The sequence below is a fragment of the Perissodus microlepis genome, chromosome 17 (genome assembly GCF_051167445.1).
Source record: "Perissodus microlepis isolate ML-2025 ecotype Zambia chromosome 17, ASM5116744v1, whole genome shotgun sequence".
In the NCBI taxonomy this organism is placed as follows: Eukaryota; Metazoa; Chordata; class Actinopteri; order Cichliformes; family Cichlidae; genus Perissodus; species Perissodus microlepis.
Genome location: NC_140477.1, coordinates 26221140 through 26242475, shown reverse-complemented (window position 1 = coordinate 26242475; position 21336 = coordinate 26221140). Strand labels below are relative to the sequence as shown.

The following is a 21336-nucleotide window of genomic DNA, read 5'->3' as shown; positions in this document are numbered from 1 at the left end:
TTTTGTGTCTCTCTCATCTATTTCATTTCCTCTCTTGTGCATATGGATGCATACGTACAATCTGCTGGCTTGAAAAAGACATTAAAGCAACAACATTTAAGTGTCAATGAGATCTTTAGATGCTTTTTTATTACAATTTAAGTAGGTTCCTATTATGTAAAGATGGAAGAATAAAATCACTTAGGATTGCAGGGAGATTATGCGGATGATGGTGCTCACAAGGTCCTTCAGCGGTTGTATAAATGCCAGCGTTTATGTATGAGAGCAGGCTTCTGTGTTCATCTATTTCTGTCTAGCACATGAGAAGCACAGAGTTAATTGTATTTGTATGAATGGCAGCAAGCAGGTTTTTATTCATGAATGCAAACAACGCTGAAGCAGCAGCAGCACCCACCTCAGCCCTGGTGAAGAGCTCCTATTCATGAATTTACTTAAGAGACGCTTTATCTGTCCCTGTGTCTCCCTGCCAACTGGCTCCAATCGCACACACACAGACAGACATTGGGGCCCCACGACCAGGAAATCACCTGGCTGTGATTACCAGAGCAGCAGGCAGCAATCTCTGCCTCACCTGGTTTGAGGCGACGCTGGGTTTGCTCTGACATTTTCAAAGTTAATAGCAAATTTATGGATTTACCTTTAGAAGCATAGTTTCCCCTGCATGCCTACATCTTCCAACACCACCTGTGTGCGTTTGTGTTTCCTTTTTCTTTTTTTTGCGGTGGTCGGCCTCAAGTTTTGAGTAGTTCGGTCACTACTGAAGCTTCATTCTCACCGCACGTACTTCATGTCACATCCTCAATTTCGAGAAATGTCAACAAGCACAATGAGCCAGCAGGGTAGGGCACTGTGGCACCCCTGTGCAGATGGATACGGACACAAACACATCGGCTGCACTCATCAGCTCAAACTACCTGAAAGAACATCAGACAGGAAAAGAGAGGGGGGGAGAGGGAGACAGCAACACACGGGAGGCAAAAGGATTGGGAGAGGGAGCCAGGGTGTCAGATTGGGAAACACCTCAGCAGCATATCAGTCACAACTGCTAGCCTCACTGCCTCTGTTGCCATGACAACAGAGGACTGTCAGGCATCCTGGAGGGAGGGATGGTCCAAAAAATCTGCAGCTGTCACTTACTTCAGGAGAGAGGAGAAATGGAGCCAGTGTATGTGCTGCCTGACTGCGGTATCACTTCATTTCAATGGAGGAGATGCTAAACAGGAAAGATGAGACACTTTCAATGAGCCAGTTGAGATGTGACGATAGAAAATAATTCTGCATTTTCTGCTCCAAAACAACTTAAAACAGATCCAAAGCTTGGACTGGTTAAATAATATAACACAACATAGAAAGGGGGTGTATCTCAGAGTGTTTTATTGCAGAGTAGGCTACATAAAGAATGAATGTGGCCACAGTGACATCACTTATTGCTTTTAGGGTCTGTCTTTAGAAGCATTGGCTTTAGCATTGTAGTCGCTGCTATGTTGATTTCTTGGAGACAGAAGTCACCATAATGGCAGATGGTGGAGTGCTAAGCTAACAGCTAATGCTACCAAGCTTGGTTAGCTAGCTACAACCGCAGGATGTACCAGCTAAGGGGGGGCACAAAATCACTTTTTGCACTTATCTGGAGTCATGTTGAACATTTTAACATGAGCGTCTATAGGGACTGACTTGCTTTTTGTTCTGCTTCTGTTTCTGTTCTGCATAGGCCTGAACCCCCTCAGCCAGACCATTAACAACACTGACTATGATAACCAACTACAGAATGTAGCAAACATCAGAACTAAGGGGACTGCACTACAACAAGGTTGCAGACATTAAGGATCCCTACATGTAACCTGGAATCCCACAGGCAAATGGGAACATGAAGAGGCTGGTAGGAGAGCCGCAACCACCAAATAGCTGCAGAGTGACAGGAATGTCCTGAGGAGTCAGCAGAACAAGATCCGGGCACGGCAGGGTCGTCAGATACCTGCTGGGATAATCAGCTGTCCAAAGGAGGAGACAGAAGCCACTGACATCAAGACAAGAGAAACAGGAAAGCTCCCGATAAACGGTTTCACCTCAAGTCCAAAACCCTGAGAACAGAAGGAAGGAGTGCGGTATGAAAAGAAAAAAAAAAGAATGCTTGGACACTGCTAGCATAGTGGACAAGTTTTTGACGGGGCTCCCAGACAAATGCAAAGCAGGAGATGAAGCATCGCCAAATATGTTTCCAAACCAACTTCCTTCCAAGAAGTTGGCTAGAAAATTTGGTGACGCATATCTTCCCTTTGGCTTCACCTGCACAAATGCCAACGTAGGTCTCCCCTGCAGAATTGGTTTTCCCTGCGTCGGGAGTACGTGCCTGGCTCTCCAAATCACAGGGAACATTTTTCTTGTAAAACAAAGGGGGGCCTAGCAAAAAAAAGTTTGGGAACCACTGGTATACAGGAACATCTTTGCCGAGTATGGAAGCCCTGAGATCAAAATAGGATATGCCCCACGGGGTGGTTAAGAATGAGCAAGCTAAGATCCTGTGGGATTTCCAGATAAACACAGACAAAATGGTGATGCTTAATCAACCTGACATAGTAGTGGTGAACAAGCAGAGGAAGACAGCTGTAGTGATAGACGTAGCTATACCCAGTGATAGCAAAATCAGGAAAAAGGAACATGATAAACTAGAGAAACACCAAGGGCTTAGAGAAGAGCTACAGAAGATATGGATTGAGAAGGCAATAAGAAGGTAGATGGGGCACTTAGGGTAGTGACAGAACCCAGGAATGACATCCGAGATCTCTGTCCAGAAGAGTGCAGTCCTGGGAACAGCAAAAACCTTCAAGCTCTCAGGTCTCTGATAGAGGACTTGAGCTTGAAAGATAAAGACTGCCAGCAGGACACGTTGGGAATTCTATTTTATGCAATGATGGCATAGGGAGGACAACATTGTTTTTATCAATAAATGGGAACTGTTTGCCCACCCCCAGTGATTTTCCCTTAGTTTTTATGATTAGGAATTCTGACTCTTACTGTCAATCACTTTGTGAATAAATAAACATGAATAAATAAACAAACAATACACTCAATAGAAAAGAATAAAGTGCGTTTCAGACACTTGAGCTGTGAGTAAAATAGCTTCACTATCTGTAGGTTATCTGCGATATTTAGTGTCCCTGGTCAAGATTCACCTTTATACTGTTTTTCTAAAAGCACCTCTCATGACTGATTTCCCATATGTTGCAACTCATTCCCTCATCCTGAGGCTGTTGAGAGCAGAAAAGGAAGTCAGCTATATTGCATCCTAGCAGGGATTGAAGAATCAAGAGCAGTGTGTTTTCACTCTGTTGGCTGGCCCACTAGACATAATCTTCCTATTCTCGCCTTAGAATGCAGTCAGATTGTCACTATTGATCTCAACACCGCAGTGTATTGATTACAGGCGTGCTGGACGATAGTGGATGTTGACCATGTAGTAATTGACTGTGCGCATGTAGAGACTTTTTGTTAAGGGAGCCCAAAGTGCTTCACATTGACTTCTTCATTGATGAGCCAGTTGGCTGACTTCTCCAGAGATCTTAGCAATCTAAAGCACACGTTATACAGTAAACAAGGTCATCAGTGAGGGCAACAAAACACCTGCATTTGTCCTCTGAAGATATGTATGTGCACTCGGCAGCAGCTTTTTTTAGATTTTAAAAGCTTGTTATTTTTGGCTTTGTCTGATCTCACAGTTGCTGAGAAGATGCTTCACACTGCTGAGGAGAGTTTATGTATTATTCCAGGGCAGCCACATACAGAGTTATGTTTCTTTTGCTTAGGCTATTTCTGAAGGACGAATGTAACCCTGATATGATATAGCCTCTAGCCCAGCTTTTACCAGTGTTTCATTTGGAAATGTATGCACATAAGATTAGTTAGAAGATTGTATGATAACAGCCTCAAGGCCTGATTCACTACTATACTAAAAGGAAGGTGCGAACCAAGAAAAAATTAAATGTGAGAATTGAAACTGTGCACAGTAAAAAAAAAAAAAAAAAAAAAAAAAATATATATATATATATATATATATATATATATATATATATATATATATATGTATATATATATATATGTATGTATACATATATATGTATATATATATGTATACATACATATACATACATACATATACATATATATATATATATATATATATATATATATGTATATATATATATATATATATATGTATATGTATATGTATATGTGTGTGTGTGTGTGTGTGTGTGTATATGTGTGTATATATATATATATATATATATATATATATATATATATATATATTTTTTTTTTTTTTTATTATTATTTTTTGGGAGGGTTTTATATATTTTTGGGGGTTTTTGGTTTTTTTTTTTATTCTTGCATGTGGTAAACCCCCATCTTTACTCACAATCGTAACATTAAAAGAAGGAATGGCATGGAATGAGATCACTGGTGCTGTCCTGTGGTGTCTGGCACTGGAACTTTGGTGGTGGATCATTTAGATCCTGTGGATTGTCAGGTGGAACCTTTATTGATCAAGCTTGTTCTGGCACATACATGAATGCTCAGTGGGAACGTGCTCCAAAAGGAACCAATAACTTTAACATTCTTGTGAAGATCAGGTCAGTGACTCAAATTAGTGGATGTGCAGCCTAGCAGAAGACTACAAGCCACATTGTCTCTGTTGTGCATGTGTATTAACGTGATACATATAATATACACATCACTAACACGCGCGCACATGTTTATGTTTCATAGCAAACCTTCGCCAAAGACTCCTGCTGAGCCATCTACATATTTCACACCAAATTCAAATATTTCTCCCCTTTGATATGTAATTTCCAGCCCCTGCATGGCTTCATTTTTCCTGCTGTTAATCTTTGAGTTTTATATATTTACATATTCTTTTTTAGCTGTATTACTTTCACTAATTCAGGCCATTATTTTTTTCAAAATGGATCTGACAGCATGGAAACTAACAACAAGAACAGCTCAAAGCATATAAAATCTTTATATTTGATCTCTGCTTGGATATATGGACATTTTTAGGTGTCATAGAGATCTGGGTTCCTATATTTTTATACATTTATATGTATTTTTTATATTTTTAAGCAAAATATGTCCTGTCAGTGTGTTTCCGATTCAGCAGATGCTGCCTCTTTTCAGGCCTTTTAGCCTTTTACTCCATTCTATCATAAATTAATACACAGTTATTCCACAGTAAATGGCCTTTTACTTCAGAGCTGTGCCTTCTGACTTGGAGGGAAAGCCCCCCTTATAAGCTGTCCTGTCTGTACAAGTCTTGAAAAAACATTTACTTAAGCACTAATTGCACATTCCACCCCATTACAACTTGGCAGGATACTTTATGACATAGTCCACCGCCTATTAGTGTGTAATGGCAACGTAAGAGGTAGCGATTTTGATACTCTATAATACAGCCCACATTCTTATTAGTAATGTACAATTATATTGTCAGAAGAAGAGGTCAGGGAACTTTAAGAATACTGCGTAATTACATAGTAATTATACACGAAAGCCATCATTGCTTAACAAAATACTTACACTATGGCCTGTATTTCTTTTCTTTTCAAATCCACGCTACTTCTTACTTCAAACAAACAAACAAACAAACAAACATAAAATACAGACGTTAGAATTTGTTTTTCCTTTCCTTTAGAACTGCCCATTACTCTCCTAGTTCTACTTTAACTGCATTCTAAGCATTAACATGAACCAGAAAGGTACATTTAGAATAATTCCGCGTTAAATGTTGGCGAGCTGTACAATAACTGTATTGAGTGATGAGTGTTATGAAGCGCTACCTGTTGTTTTTGCATTGTGTTTGTTTAGCGATAATGATACGCTTGTTGTACCACGATCCCACCTATTAATGTGGACAAGAGCTTCGAAACTTGAAGTGCAAACTCAGACTCAAATTAAATTACCTACAGCGCAATGCACTAAGATGCGAATAAATATTTACGTTTCTGCAAAAATGCGCCACATTTTGATTTTAATTCGGGCTATTCTATCACTCTGCGGGATTACCACCTTGTCTGCCTAAGCATAATTTTCTGTTAATTATCTGTGTAAAACTGGCGCTTGACTGCAATAAAACACACGAGGTGTGGAGCTGCGGGAAAGACCAAATTGTTGCTATATTGGAACATCCACGGGTGCAGCTGATCTATTTATAGCTGGGAACTACATCAGCTATGACTGCAGACACTGCGAGGGGAAATCACCAGCGCTGTTTCTGCCGCTGTCTTCTCACCCAGCCGCTGACATTTCACCGAAGTGAATGAAAAGCAGGAGAAGATCGCGGTGTAGAATGTAATGTTTACTCCGTGTCCCACATGGGGAAAGTGCACGCGGGGGAAAAGGATGATTAAATTGTTTTGTTTTGTTTTGTGCGCGCGTGTGTGTGTGTGTGTGTGTGTATTGAATGATGTCCACTGAACCTCGTGGTAATGTGTTTTGATTATCACCACGAGCGTGACCCAACCGCTGAGCCCCGCTGAAGCGCAGGATTGCTGGTTACCCTGTGTGAAACGAGGCAGGTGGTCCGAGAGAGAGAGAGAGAGCGACAGAGAGGGAGAGAGAGAGAGAGGGGGGGGGGGCGCGTGCGGCACACACTCGTCGGGCTACTCGGCAGATCAACAATCGTCAACCTGTGGATAGAGCGCGCAGCGCCCTGCTGTGTCCTCCACTGCCACCCTCTTCCCTGTGGCGCCGACCCCGAACCTCGGACATCCGGGACGCACGAACCGGGAGATGGTGCCGGTTCGATTCCCTAAAAGTTAAGCGGCTCGTGCGCCATCCCCGCTTCATGAATGGCCGGAACATGGAGGAGATGCCATTCGAAAGAGTCAAGACGCGGCGGAGGAAGGGTCACTGTCCGGCCGGTGCACCCTTGGTTGCCATCGCCTGCGAGGACGAGTTCAACAGCCAGGAGCTGGAAGCTCTCTTCCAGAACTACAACCTGAAACTGGAGCAGACCGCCACCCTCAAAGCGCTGGCTGTGCTCATCGTGGCCGCGTCGTCGCTGTCCCTCGTAGAGCTGCTGTCCAGCCCGCGTCTCACCTTGTCCAAGGGCTCCAGCCCGGTGCACTGCGTGGTGTTCCTGTCGCTGTTCATTGTCACCAATGTCAAGTACCTGCAGGTGACGCAGCTGCAGCAGATAGCGAAGCTGGCCCTGCTGTTCAGCTTCACCTTCGCGCTGCTCTGTTGCCCGTTCCCGCTGGCTTTGGGCACGTCGGAGCTGGTGAATGCCGCTGCCCCTGAGCAAGGCGTGTGGCAGCTCATGCTAGTCACTCTCGTGGCTTACGTGCTGCTGCCGGTGCGGACCCTGCTGGCCGTGCTGTTCGGGGTGATGCTGGCGGCATCCCACTTCATCGTCATTGCCACGTCGGTGACGGGGAGGAAGCAGAGGCTATGGAGACCAGTAAGTGCTGCACCTGCACCCCGATCAGTCACCCATCCAACTCGGTTGCTTAACAGTGTCTTCACTTAAGCAATGGCCGTATGCAGGTGGCGAGTTTGAGTTCCAACAACTTCTGTCCAAGTGTGCTTAAGCAGCTCGCTCCTGTGTTGCGTGGGAAGCTCCTAGTTGGACTGTGAAGTAACCGCATGAATGTAGACTGGTGCCGGGAGGCGGCATGCTTACTCAACCGACATTCCCAGGAGGAGAAAAGGTTAAAAACATTGTCAGTGATCGATTTTAGCTGTGAGGCACTGTAGTTGTAAAGCTGGAAACGAGCACTTTCACTTTTGCGCACCAGAAGTAATGAAGTAGAGGAGGAGCTGTTCAACCGCCGGTGCTGAAACACTGATCCTACAGGGTCCAACATACAGCTCAGCACAAGGACAGGGAATTAGATTGTAGATAAAAGTAAGAACAAACAAACAAACAAACAAACAAACAAAAAACACATACTTAAGCCTTAAATATATATATAAGGGTATTTATTAATATGGTTCCATGAAAAATGATCTTTTGTGAAGCTGTGTTTGCTGCTTGTCCAGTTCACAGCACAACAACACTGCTAAATCTTTGTGTGGAGATCTACAAGGACGCAGTGTTCACCAAACAATAAGCGTGGAGTAGAACAAAGGTCCTGACCTCTCAGAAGTAACACACTCAGGAAAAGAATGTTACTGCACCTTTAGAGGTATAAACAGCTCATCACTGAGGAGGTACCCACTAAGATGACATACTTGTAGTCTTTGCGGGGTATTCTTGTGGTTTATACCACACCGGACACCGGGGACCAGTCTCTAACCACAACTTTTGAGTACTTTTTCCAGTATATTAATGCATCAGCATAACAACGAGATGAAGGTGCAGAATTAAGTACAGGATTCCCCCTTTATTTAAATAGGAAACCTGTTTGGAAAAATACATGTACCTTTATAGACGTTTAAGTTTTTCCTAACCTTTCCAGCTCATGGCCTCTGCAATGTCTAATGAACACACATGACTTGTTCAACCAAAGAGCAATCTTTTTCTCTCTTTTCATATTAGAGATCCGAGGGTGTAAAATCACCCGCTAATCTGGGAAAATTGAATTTCCTGTTAATCATTCCTCACACATCAAATTTATCTTCTGTCTCAACCCCTTAATTGGAAGCCATTGTGCTAAAGCTGTTTGGTTATAACCCAGACTAAAGCAGTTTTTGTTTAAGAGGTTGTAATTTGCTGGTCACAGAACAGAGAATGTATCACTCATGCAGCTGTGCTGGGTTACACTGCATGTCTGAGCTTTCACCTCTGACCCTATCGAGAATCAAAGACATGGACTGACTACAGGGTTCAATCTCCAAATTAGGTGTCAGATGGGATCGATAACCTCTATCAATAATACACTTTGTCTGCCAGCCATTCCTCTGTAGAGCTTTTGATGCTTACCTGACAATAATTTTTTAATCCTGTGTTGACCTTCATGTCTGCCATTGAATCTGTCCCATGATCTAATCTAGCAGTATGCACAGCAGACACACATGTAGTCTTCAAAACAGCATCTGGATGCTGCCAGCTTTGTTTGGCATGTCTGTTCTTGTCTGTGCAGCTGGTGGCCAATGCCGTGCTCTTTACCAGTGTCAACTTGTCAGGGGTGTTTGTGAGGATTTTCACTGAACGCACCCAGAGGAAAGTTTTCCTGCAGGCCCGCAATTGCATCGAGGAGCGGCTGAGGCTTGAGGACGAAAACGAGAAGCAGGTGAGGCGGCACACACGGACGCACCGGTGGACAGAAAACAGCGGCCACACGTTTTAGCTCATCTTGCAGTGCGTATGTTCATAAAAACCTTTGCAGTCTTTGAAGAGTTTTTTGTTGTTGTTGTTTTTCTTTCTTTTTTTTCATGAAGGTTTCAGGTGCCAATGCATTCTCACAGCCTGCCCACGGGCACGCAGTAACTATGACAGCAGCTATTTAAGGAAAGAACAATTACTGTGGCACATGCACCAGCGCCACCATCCACCCCCTCTGCATACACCTACATGGATTTAACTGTGGAACCATCAGGCAACTTTAACACACCAGAAACGCTCTCTTTTGCACAGCACCCTCCCCACCCACCATGGGCACGAAACCCACTGATTTATAGAGTATTGATTGTCTCGTGTACAGTACAAAATATGCCCGAATATGAATCTCACCTTTGCTATAGCAAACATTTGCAAGTGCACGTGCACACTTAGCACCTGTGCTTTGTAGATTAGGTGATGATATGCTGTGTTTTCCTCAGCAGTAACAGCCTCCCTTCTGACAGGTAATTACACAAGCAGATTGCTTTCATGGCCTTCCTACTCCAATAAAGGTCACATTTTATCTGACTGAGAGAAAGATGTGCAGAACCCTGATTTGGATCTATCAACAGACAGCAACCAGGCTTCTGCTGATGTGCTCATGAGCAAAACATCTCAGGCTTGAATATCTCCCATCACGTGGGTCAAATGAGCGTTTGCTTTCAGGTGGTTCTACGAGTTGCACTGACTCTTGAACATGTGTGGACTACACACTGCACTTCTTGTGCGGTGAATTGATTTCCCCGTTCAATAGTGAAGCTTCCTCTTCCTTCCCACAAGCCGGGAGAGGCAGAATATTTAATTTGCCAGTGACTGCAACAAAGCAGTCCTGACACAAGGTCCACTCGTGAGAATTGTCTGAAGCTTTCTGCTCTATCCCGCAGCCTTCATCAGTCTTCATGAGTGGGCTCAGTTGTCAAGGAGATGGATCTGTTGTAGGAACCCAATATCTGTTATGGCTTCATCCATTGAGCACTGAAAAGCATTGGAGTTCATTTTTGACTTTGGAAATTGTCAGGTAATGACAGATTAGACCATCATCATTATTATTATATTTACTGTACACTCCATGATATCAGTGAAAGTGTGAGACATTGATGGGCCATGAAAAAACAAAACAAAAACAAAACAAGCAAACAAAAAAATAAAAAACTTAAAAAAAAAGCAATTTGAGTTGGGATGAGCACCAACCTCGAGTGTGAGAAAGTGAGAAACTGCAGTTCCTGGCATGACCACTTCGGGCTGATTCTAAAAGGAGGTCAATCACAATAGATTCCCATTTTAAAACTGCTGGAAACTTTACAGAATTTAAAAGCATTCATAATAACTGTACAGAGGCTTTCTTTGTCAGTAATCCATCTGGATTCTGGTAAGAATTATTGGTGTGGCTGCTTTAATTGACAGGTAAACTGCAAACCATAGCTGTCTGTCAGGCTTCATCACTGCTAATCCACTCCGTGAAGTGGACCTCTGTGCTGTGTTTGTGATGCTCCTGCTTTTAGGAGCATTTTAAATTGAAGTGTCTGATATATAATATTGACTTTCATGTCATACAGAAAATAGAAAAAGTGTTTGCTTCAGTTTTGAATGACATTTAAGGATTTTATGTTATTTAGCACTAATTAAAAGATATAGAATGTGTGTCTGAGCATTGCACGTCTACAGTCTATGAATGCAGCTTTCTAACAAGGCTTGCTTGCATGAGCTGATGGCTTACTGTAGCAAGTCATGTCAACATCAAGTCTTGAAACTGCAGAGTGACGAATGCCTATTAATGAACACCATCTCAATAGCTTTTTCTAATCTGAAGACTTTGAAATATTTGGTTCAGTGTTTTTGGTGTCAAAAATATTTAGTTTTTTTAAACCCAGAAGTGATCCTAATACACAAGTGTCGAACTTCAGGCCTCGAGGGCCAGTGTCTTGCAGGATTTAGATGTGTCCTTGATCCAACACAGCTGATTTAAATGGCTAAATTACCTCCTCAACATGTCTTGCAGTTCAACAGAGGCCTGGTAATGAACTAATCATTTGATTCAGGTGTGTTGACCGAGGGTGATATCAAAAACCTGCAGGACACCAGCCTCGAGGCCTGGAGTTCGACACCCCTGTCCTAATGTGATAAGGTAGATTTCTTGAATTATCAGGTAATGCTGAAAAAGCTTGGTTAGATAGGTGGTGACATACTACACCTGTTAATTATTGTTAAGAAACACAAAAATATCACACTGTAAATTCACTCAAAACTCAGGTCAGAACACAGCAAGCAGACCTTGATGTAGCTGAGATGGCACCCTGGCAGTCAGCAGCCAGCTTTCGGTCAAAGCCATCGCACTACAAACAATATGAGGTTTTTAGCCTTAATTAAACTTGAATGGTTTTGAAAAATGTTTTAAAAAAGAAAAAAAGAAAACACACAGTTGTCATGAAAGGAAAAATCAGATATAGACTACAAAAGTTTCTTGTACATTCTTTATTGATATTTTCACTTTCACCTTTTCTTTTTAAGCTCTCGAAGTTTATGCATGCTAGATTCTGGTTTGAGAAAAAAAAAAAAAAGCCCAGAAAAGTTAACTTTGTTTTTGAACAATGTAAAAGTAAAATTTGCATTGAAATATTTCTAATAAGCCAATAACTGTTGTACTTCTTTCTGGCATTTCAAGGGAAATTATAAGTCAAATCCATCATTACATCCACATTGGAATCTAACAGGTGTCTTCCAGATAAGTGGAAGATATTAATAAATTATTATTTATTTAATCCATCAAATCAATTATTGTCTCACACATAAGTCAAATACATTAACAAAGCACGGAACAAAAAACGATTCAGACTGTTGTCATCATGATTTTCGCACCTTGCGCACATGTAGAACAGGAAAGATGCGTGCACACACAAACACAGTGACAGACTCACACTCAGTCTCCATAATGGAGAATGATGGCTGTTTTTAAAAGCTGCTCTCCAGTATCTCTTTGTGTTATTCTCGGGTGAGGAGCAGTGATGTGAATGGAAGTATTATGTGAAAAAGAGTTGGAGGGAGACACGGGAGAGCCCTGGCTGCTTTTATAACCCTGCCACTCAACAGCTATTCACCATAGCTGCCTGATGATTCATTGTGCATTTACAACCGCTTGACATCCTGCTAGAGTTTCAAGCATACTTCATGCCGCTGCAACTGAGACTATTCACACAAACAAAAACAAATATGCTTCTAGGTGTAAATGCCACTTTATGCCTGTGCTGAAAGGATGTTGTTGATGAAGTCATTAAATTAGCTTTCAAATGTTCTCTGGGCTGCATTCTAGACATACATGGGCATGCATATCTAGAAAGTATTGTACAATGGGAGAACTAGACAGTTGGATGAAACTACCATACCATACTTTTCAGATCTTTTTCAACCATGAATGAATTCATAGAAGAATACTGGAAAAATAGTCATCCATAATAACCAAAAAATATTTCATTTACGAAAGTCAGAAAATGAAACACGTAATAAGCAATGTTTGGGATTCTAACGGTATTGGAGCAAGTGCTGTTGCAAAGACACTACTTCACCAAACCAGGAAGGAAGGTTTTGTTACTTCCAATCTCAAAGTGTTCTCTGCTGTGTAAATGCTTTTTCTATATTAAGTCTTGCTTAGTCCCATTTTCTGTCAATCTCAGAAACTGCTACTATCTGCCACGACAAATAACTACTTTAGCTTAGGTGGATAAGCTAGCCACTAGGCTAACATCTATGATTTTTAAACCCCTTAGCCTTAGCTGTGGGCTAATTAAGTGGCTAAGTGACTAGCTTAGCCAATAAGCTAGTGGCTAACCTAGGCACTCAGCCACGTAGTGCATTCCAGGTTTGGCTGCACTGTAAAAGTAGCCTGTCAGCAAGGCTACTTTTTGGACATACATTAAATCTGATATGTGCATGGGAAAATTTGAGTCTGGTGAATTAGTGGTGGCAGTACTCAAAGAAAGATTTATTAAGGTTTTTCAGTCACATGATCACTAAACACGTGATGATAACTTGTCTGCCATTTTGCACATGTGACAATGTGGAGTCAAGTGAATTAGGCACACAGAAAAGTCTGTAACCACCTGGTAACTACTGGTAATGAGGGAAAAACCTTTAGCAAAAAAAAGTTTTTGCTAAAGGTTGATGGAAGCTGGTGTGTAACTGATTGCTAAACTGCCATTCATGCAAGCCTAGAGATTGGTCGCTGATCCTTTGGCAGCTGCTGCATTCTTGGGAAAATGTGTATTCCCTGATTGGTTGCCAAAAACCCTCCTTGTGATTGTTTTTTTTCGCTCGCAGATATCTGCAACTGCAATACAAAATGACTTATTATGCTTGAATACAAAAATACACTTTATATCCTTCTCTCCTCTTTTAACCCTTTCTTCTTCAGGAGCGTCTACTAATGAGCCTACTGCCCAGGAATGTTGCCATGGAGATGAAGGAGGACTTCCTGAAGCCACCTGAGAGGATCTTTCATAAGATCTACATCCAACGTCATGACAATGTCAGGTATGGGGATGTCATGACAACTGTGGACCAGAGACGTGTGCGGAGCGACTGGAGTGTTTTGATCCAGGTGTCACTGGTTGTGACGTCAAGGTCAAGAATAGAAGCAGAGCAATTAAGATTAGCCATTAACGCAGATGCAATCAGGCAGCATAAAGGTTACAGGGGGCAATGGGCCAGAGTGCTGTTGCCACCATAAACAGATTAAAAATAATTGTCTTTCCTGCCTCACATACATTTTGCAGATACAAAAAATGGTTTTAAAAACTGATATTTTCGATACTTTAAACATTAGGTGTAACGGATTAAAACCTTAGCTTTTTTTTATTAGAAGCCCTGATGAGATCATTTGATGAAGGGCACATACTGGAACATCTTTATGACTCTAAATCAAAAGTTCCATTAACAGTTAGACACAAGTTTATTTACAGTCATGTAAAAAAGGAAGTTTTCACAGGATTTTTATACAGTCCTGTGAAAAACTAAGAACACCTCATGATTCAGTAGCTTGTAGAACCATCTTTAGCAGCAATAACTTGAATAACTTGATATTTTACTGTATGACTTCATCAATCTCTCACATTGTTTTGTAGGACTTTTGGCCCACTGTTCCTCACAACATTATTTCAGCTCACAGAGGTTTAGAGGCATTTGTTTATGCGCACCTCTTCTAATGTCCAGCTACAGAATTTCAGTCAGGTTGATGTCTGGACTTTGAGCCATTGCAAAACCTTGATTATTTTCTTTTTCAGTCTTTTGTTGCATTAGTCAATTTTAGCCAGGCTTTAGCTGTCAGACAGATGGCTTGTCTTGGTCCTGTAGTTAGTCCAAATCATCACCCCTCCTCACCACCATGTTTTAAAATTGGTACTTTGGTCTCATTTTGGCCTCTTGTTCTCCTACAACATTAAATATGCTAAATGAGCATGTAGAGTCGGACATATAGTCCTTGCATATTTTGCATTTTCTCTAAACTATGCACAGTCTGATGTCGGGTTGAATTTGCTGGGATTTCCACTTTTGTTTGTGGCATTGTATTTACACCCACCTGAATGCTCCAGCAAATGAACAAACCCCCTGGTTTTATAGAAGTGGCACACAACACTTGACTGCTATTTACCCTCTTAATTCCTGGCAGTAAAAATGCACTCAGTTTTTCACAGGTCTGGTTAGAATCCTGTGGAAATGTCCTTTTCACATGACAGTGGCTTGTTAAATTGCAATTTCAACACAGAAAAGTTTGAGAAAGCAGACTTGGTCAAACTTAACATTAAGTGATCAAACAGAGTATCTCCAGCTCCCATCGCATTTTTGTTGCTTATTTGTAGCTCATTTTTGAGCTGTTTAGTTTCACACTCACTGGTTTCATGGGATCATTTTCAGCATCAGCAAGCAGCTGTTTCATTTGTAAAGGAGCCCTAAAATCTACTGTTTCAATGGGAAAATACTGTTAGCAGCTATCTGTCGAACACAGCGGTCCCATCGAGCAACTAAAAGAGCTAGATGCTAGAGTGAGGTAATGATTAAGTTTGCACCCTTATCGCACCAAAGGAGACAAAATGACAGATGAAATACTTCAGTTTCAAAATTCACTAACAAAAGGTGTTGCAATTAAGAGGCAGTAGATCTCCAGTGCAAGAATGTTTCTTATACAAACAGTGTTAAAACTCAAGCAAGATAATAACGGGCATGACTGTAAAATGGATAAAGAACAAAACAGACAAAGTTAAACATAATGGTGAGTGTGCATCAGTATAGAAGTTTTCTATTTTGTTATTTGTCGCTATGCAGTCATGTTGTAAATCCATTAATATGAAAAGTACAACCAATAGCTGGACTCAAGTATAGTGAAATATGATCAACGATTTCTCTTGCCTATCTCCAAACCTTTTCATCTCTATAAAAGTGGAGTTGAAGCATACGATTGCAGGTCCCCTCGAATGCCATCAGTGAACTTGTCGTCCATTTCTAATTGTAAGTGGCATCTATTGGAGACTCCCATTTGACAGTCTTTTGCAAAGGACTGCAAGATAACTGAAGTTCAAATATTTTTAACTTGTGTCAATGTGAATTTAACATGTCCACAACATCATGACAAATCCCCAGCATCCTAGGCCTATTACAGCATGACTTAGGGTGTTTTCATACCTGCGGTGTTTAGTCCGTTGAAATCGAACTTTGATTCGTTTTCCTACTTAGTGTGGTTCACTTGTCCAGGTGTGAACACAGTAATCACACTTGGATTTGGACCAAAACAACCGCGTCGAGACCCTTTGGAAAAGGTGGTCCAGACAAACTCGAGAGCGGTTTATTTGTCTGACTAACAGGTGTACCTTGCAAGCTTGAGCTAAAAAAACGTCCAGTAACCACGTATGCTTTGTGTTCTTAATGCAGGCAAGTACCATAGATATGGGCTAGCAACTAGCTGTGCCAGTTGTAATTGTCCATGTTCTACAAGTCCAGAACATAACACTTTCTTCCTGTATTTACTTTTGTTGCTTCTGCCCCGGACATATCTGTCCAATGAGCAGACTTAACACTCTCACGTGGTTTGTAGGGAATCATTTTGATTTGCCTGGAGTTCAGTTGGATTTTTCTCTGTGTGAAAACAAATAAACTGATCAATTGATCTGGATCAAAGTAATTGAAGTATAGGTGTGAAAATGCCCTGAGGAATGGTTCAGCTTCACCTGATCCAGTCCAAACTATAAGCATTCAAACATCTGGAATTTTTTTTTTTTTAACTTTATCTGAGACATATAGTAAGTTAATTAAACATCTTTTGGGCTTATTGACTGTTGGCTGTGCAGAAAAAACAATAATCTGAGCAGAGTTTGATTTGAACATTTTATGATTTTTTTACATTTTGTAATTTACATCATTAATAAGTAATCTACTCATCAAGCAGCTAATATTTACAGGTGAATTTTTAAAGCTATTGGATGGGCCAGCTCTAATGCGCTTGTAATGAAAAATGTGTGTGAGAACTTGGCTTGACTTTGAGCTGATTACATTCCAACGAGGCAGTAAAAAGAATAGGAGAGCTGTATTAGTGCTGCTGAGGGTAGGAGTCGAGGACTAGGTAGCATATCAACAGCACTCCTGTCAAGAGACAATCCTCCCCACTCTCTTCTTGCTCATACTGTCTGCCTGTCTGTCTGCTCGGCTCCCACACTCACTCACATCTCAGGAACATCGCCGCCTGTTCACCAGCCTCTACTGGCACTCAGCCAAACATCATGGGGCTGTGCTCAGCGAGCATGCTCCCGCTCGTCTCTGGGGAGCTGCTGGAAACACATACACACATAAACACATGGCAGTAAAAAAAAGAAAGAAAATACAAACACCTCCATGTTCCAGAGCAGAGACATACAGCCCCCCAGATTTGGTCCGCCTTTTGATGTGACCCTGAGAACGTTTGATCATACACCTATTTAGCTCTGGCACCACTGCCACCTTCTCCTCTCTACCCCACTGCCCCCAACACACATCAGCACGATCTGCAGCACAGCACCATTCAAAGATAAATGGCACAACGGAGCGCTTCTGTCGAGCGGCAGTCGTGATCCGAGCTTTGCATACATCAGACTCCTCAAGAACTATAGTGTACTGCCAAAAAAAGAGTGCAGCTACTCAGTCACGATGCAGAAAATAGGCCTTCCTCATGCTATCAAGCTTTCACTCATTTTAGTGACTGAGGGGAATGTGTGTGCGCCTGTGTAACAAAAAACATTTTGTCATCGTGTAATTGGTCTGGTGTGTAGTCTTATTTGTTCTGTGACTATTTTTGTAGCCGTTTGACAACATTTGAGAAAACACAGAAACTAGAGCACTGGTCATTTGTTTATATAAAATGGATCATCTGTGGTCCATTTTATCCCTAGTGGTCAGGTTTGGTGTTCCTCTTCACTGAACCTCCCCTCCCTCATCCAGAACATTGCTTAGCAACTACAGTCAGTCAAGGTTTACCCACAGGTTGAACAGGAATGCCCAAGATTACTAACATGAATGGCCTGGTTCTTCCAGAGATCTCTTCCTGTTTAAACCGAGTTCTTTTTCCCCACTATTGCCAAGCGCCTGCTCATTAGGGTTTTCTCTCTAATATTGCATTCTTCACCTTCCAATATAAAGCACTGTGAGATGACATGGTTTACACTAAGATTATTGACTCTGCTTTATTTATTTCATCTGGGAAGGTTTGATTTCCAGCAAATCTAGCAAAAAGTAACGAGACAGATAGTGCAATGATGTAGTGCTGAAAACAAATTAGTTCTGACAAGGAAAAACTGTGAAAATTGTCAACTTGAATTTGCTGTACCAGGGATTAGTGCTGTCACTGACATACAGAGCCAGGAGTGAAAACAGGGGACCTCATTATTTGAAGTTTGACATGTTTCATATGACGATGCAGGAACAGTAAATGTATGATAGAAATTAAGACTAATCTTACAGGTCTCCTTAGAAATTAGTCAACAGAAGCATTTGAAAAAGAAAAAAACCTATTTTAATCAACTCTTGCAGCTAAAATTAGCTCAGTTTGCTAAATGATATGCAAGCAGCTGTTGTTTGACTGTAAACTCGAAGCCTGATTATGCCTACCTCTGTCTTAAATCAAACTACAATCTGCCACTGTAAAAGCTATCACAAAAGAATAGAAGGCCTAACAGATGTAGCATAATACCCTTATTACTACTTAAAAACCTCACAGGCTGGAGGTTATGGGGAAAACATGTGTCATTATTTCTCAAGAGGTATCTATAAAAGTAAACCTAGGCCATTATGATCACCTCCACACAGCACACGCCGGCTCTGATCCCTATACTCCACCGAGAGCAGTGATTTTTCCACTGAGTCAATAAGATCCATAACACCTTGTTTTGCTGCCATCTGGCCTGCCTCTGAGCAAATGAATGAGGGGCTAAGTAGCTTTCAACACCTTCCTCCACCCCACTTCAGCAGCTAGCCAGAAGCAGGCAATTTAGCTCCGTAATTGATTTAGTGTTTGGCCTAAAAGATGCTTTCACTTATCAGAGATTGGATTATAGTATTTGCTGTTTGCTCACTATTAGTCAATTTGTCGCTCCTGTGTGATCTGTTGGTATTGTTTTGTTAAAGAAAAACATTGCTCTGTACAGTTAACATATCCCATCCTTGCTTGTTGAGTGTATTTTTTTTTTACTGAATTGAGAACCACAACATGTTTGGTTGATGGTGAACAGGAGGGAGAGCAGGAGGAATCAAAATCAGCTGTCATCGTGAACTGAGCGCTTCACTTTAGATTAAAATCTGTTTTTCATTCTGTCTCGACAGCATCCTGTTTGCAGACATTGTGGGTTTCACCAGCTTGGCTTCTCAGTGTACAGCTCAGGAACTGGTCAAGCTGCTCAATGAACTCTTTGGGAAGTTTGATGAACTGGCTACAGTAAGTCCTCTCCCTTTCCTCTCTGGCTACTATCTATACTTAATTAATAGCAAAGACCATTAAAATCACATTAAGCCTGTGTAAAGGATGGAATTGTGATTTAACAAAGGTGTTATTCTAGAAGGGAAACCCTCCTCAAAAACGGACGGAGCAGTGGAGCAGCCAAGGGAATGCACTGAATTAAAAACTGTATCACTAAGATATAATTTATTATACAAAACAGTTAAAAATGCAAAAGCAATTAAAACAACCCTGGCCAGGGAAAACTCACAATAAAAATCAATAAAACAAAAACACTAAAAGTCCAGTGGCGTCCGCCACGGCGTAAAAGTCACTAAAAGTTAAAAATATGTACAATATTAAAATAATTAAAAAAGTAAAACACAGCAAAACATGCACAATAAAAAACCCTAAGTAACTTGTCTCTTTCCACCCCGTGACATCCCCCCACACTGAAAGATTTGCAGTCCCTGCTAAGGCCCAGCTTGCGGTCATGCAACCTTCTTGGAGTCCGGTTCCTTTTTTTCGGCCCCCAAGGAAAAATACAAAGTGCGCCATTCTGTCCAGTGCCACAACAAGCGAGCCATTTCGCATCCCATAGCATAGCTACCCGGAAGCCATTAGGTCCTAAACTGCACCTAGCTGCTACTGTGGGGATACTTCCAGGCCTAACCTGGGCTTCGTGCTTAATCCCAAGCACTGCTGCCTAGCAGCAAACCATTACCCCACATCCCGCAACCCTGCAGCTGACCTCCCATGACAACCTAGGTCGGAAGTTCCTCATTTACTCTTCTTGTGGCCAACACTCATACCTGCGCACACTATCCATACCCATCTGCTCAGGGGTCCTTGGCTTTGGCTCCAACAGTCTATCCTCCATCTTCTTATTTTGCCTAACCCTTTAAACTTCAGAAATACTGGGGCACCAGAATACACATACATCATCAAATTTACTATTCCCCCAGCTACCACCAACTGCTCCTCCGTATCCTGTCGACAACGCCAATTATGTAAAGGATGGAATTGTGATTTAACAAAGGTGTTATTCTAGAAGGGAAACCCTCCTCAAAAACGGACGGAGCAGTGGAGCAGCCAAGGGAATGCACTGAATTAAAAACTGTATCACTAAGATATAATTTATTATACAAAACAGTTAAAAATGCAAAAGCAATTAAAACAACCCTGGCCAGGGAAAACTCACAATAAAAATCAATAAAACAAAAACATTAAAAGTCCAGTGGCGTCCGCCACGGCGTAAAAGTCACTAAAAGTTAATAATCCAGCCAATCGGAGCAGAAGGGAAAACCCGGCGGCGTCCTCGCCGTCCTGTCAGTGTTTCCGCTCCGGGGTGCTGGAAGAGAGGGGCAGCGACAGTCACTATTCTTATTAGTGGCTACGGTTATTATAGTTGGATAAGTCCCGAGACTTACCACGGATGGGCAGAGCTCTTAACTCTGCCCGCCGCTTTCCTGTATCCAATGAATACCATAAAAACATGCAATAAAACCCATAAAAATAAAACACTGTACAATATTAAAATATTAAAAAAGTAAAACACAGCAAACACACACCTGTTCTCGGGATACAAGAGCAGTTGATTGAGATTAAATACCAATTGCTGGCTGTAAATTCTTCCATATTCTCAGAATTCCACTTTGTCAGATTCAAATGTCCGAGTTTCACTAATATGGTAGCCACTTGTTGATATTGGTGTGTCACTGAAGATAGATCATCAAATAGCCATCTATTTACACAGCTAGCAAAAGAGGTGCTAGAAATGCATTTGATCTTATTAACTGAAAACTGTAACTCAGTTACCCTGAGCACTTACACATTACACAGTAAAAAGTCATTACAATACCTAGCAGTGAAAGCAACAGCAGTTTAACAAGCAGCAAGGAGCACAATTGGAAGGGATTTATGGATAACTATTTATCCTTTCATGTGCACTCAGCATTATAGAAAACCCAACCCCTAAAAGCACCAAGATGAAAAATCCCCCACAAAAAATAAATGCTTTACTCAAAAAGCTAAAGGAACACTCACTGGGGGAAAAACACATGCTGGATATCTAACC

At 41.5% G+C, this 21336-nt stretch overlaps 1 protein-coding gene across 3 annotated transcripts in view; it reads left to right on the top strand.

The window, feature by feature from the left end:
* Positions 1–6242: 6242 nt before the first annotated feature.
* Positions 6243–21336, top strand: part of LOC146369753 (adenylate cyclase type 1-like) — a 66704-nt gene continuing 51610 nt past the window's right edge. Inside the window, exons 1-4 of one of the 3 annotated variants that reach the window (XM_084909093.1) lie at positions 6243–7453; positions 9078–9227; positions 13722–13840; positions 19148–19259. In XM_084909093.1, coding sequence (XP_084765219.1) covers positions 6839–7453; positions 9078–9227; positions 13722–13840; positions 19148–19259 — 996 coding nt within the window. In that variant the 5' untranslated portion in view covers positions 6243–6838. The remainder of the gene's footprint in view (positions 7454–9077; positions 9228–13721; positions 13841–19147; positions 19260–21336) is intronic. The other 2 variants (XM_084909091.1, XM_084909092.1) reach the window with 2 other exon arrangements.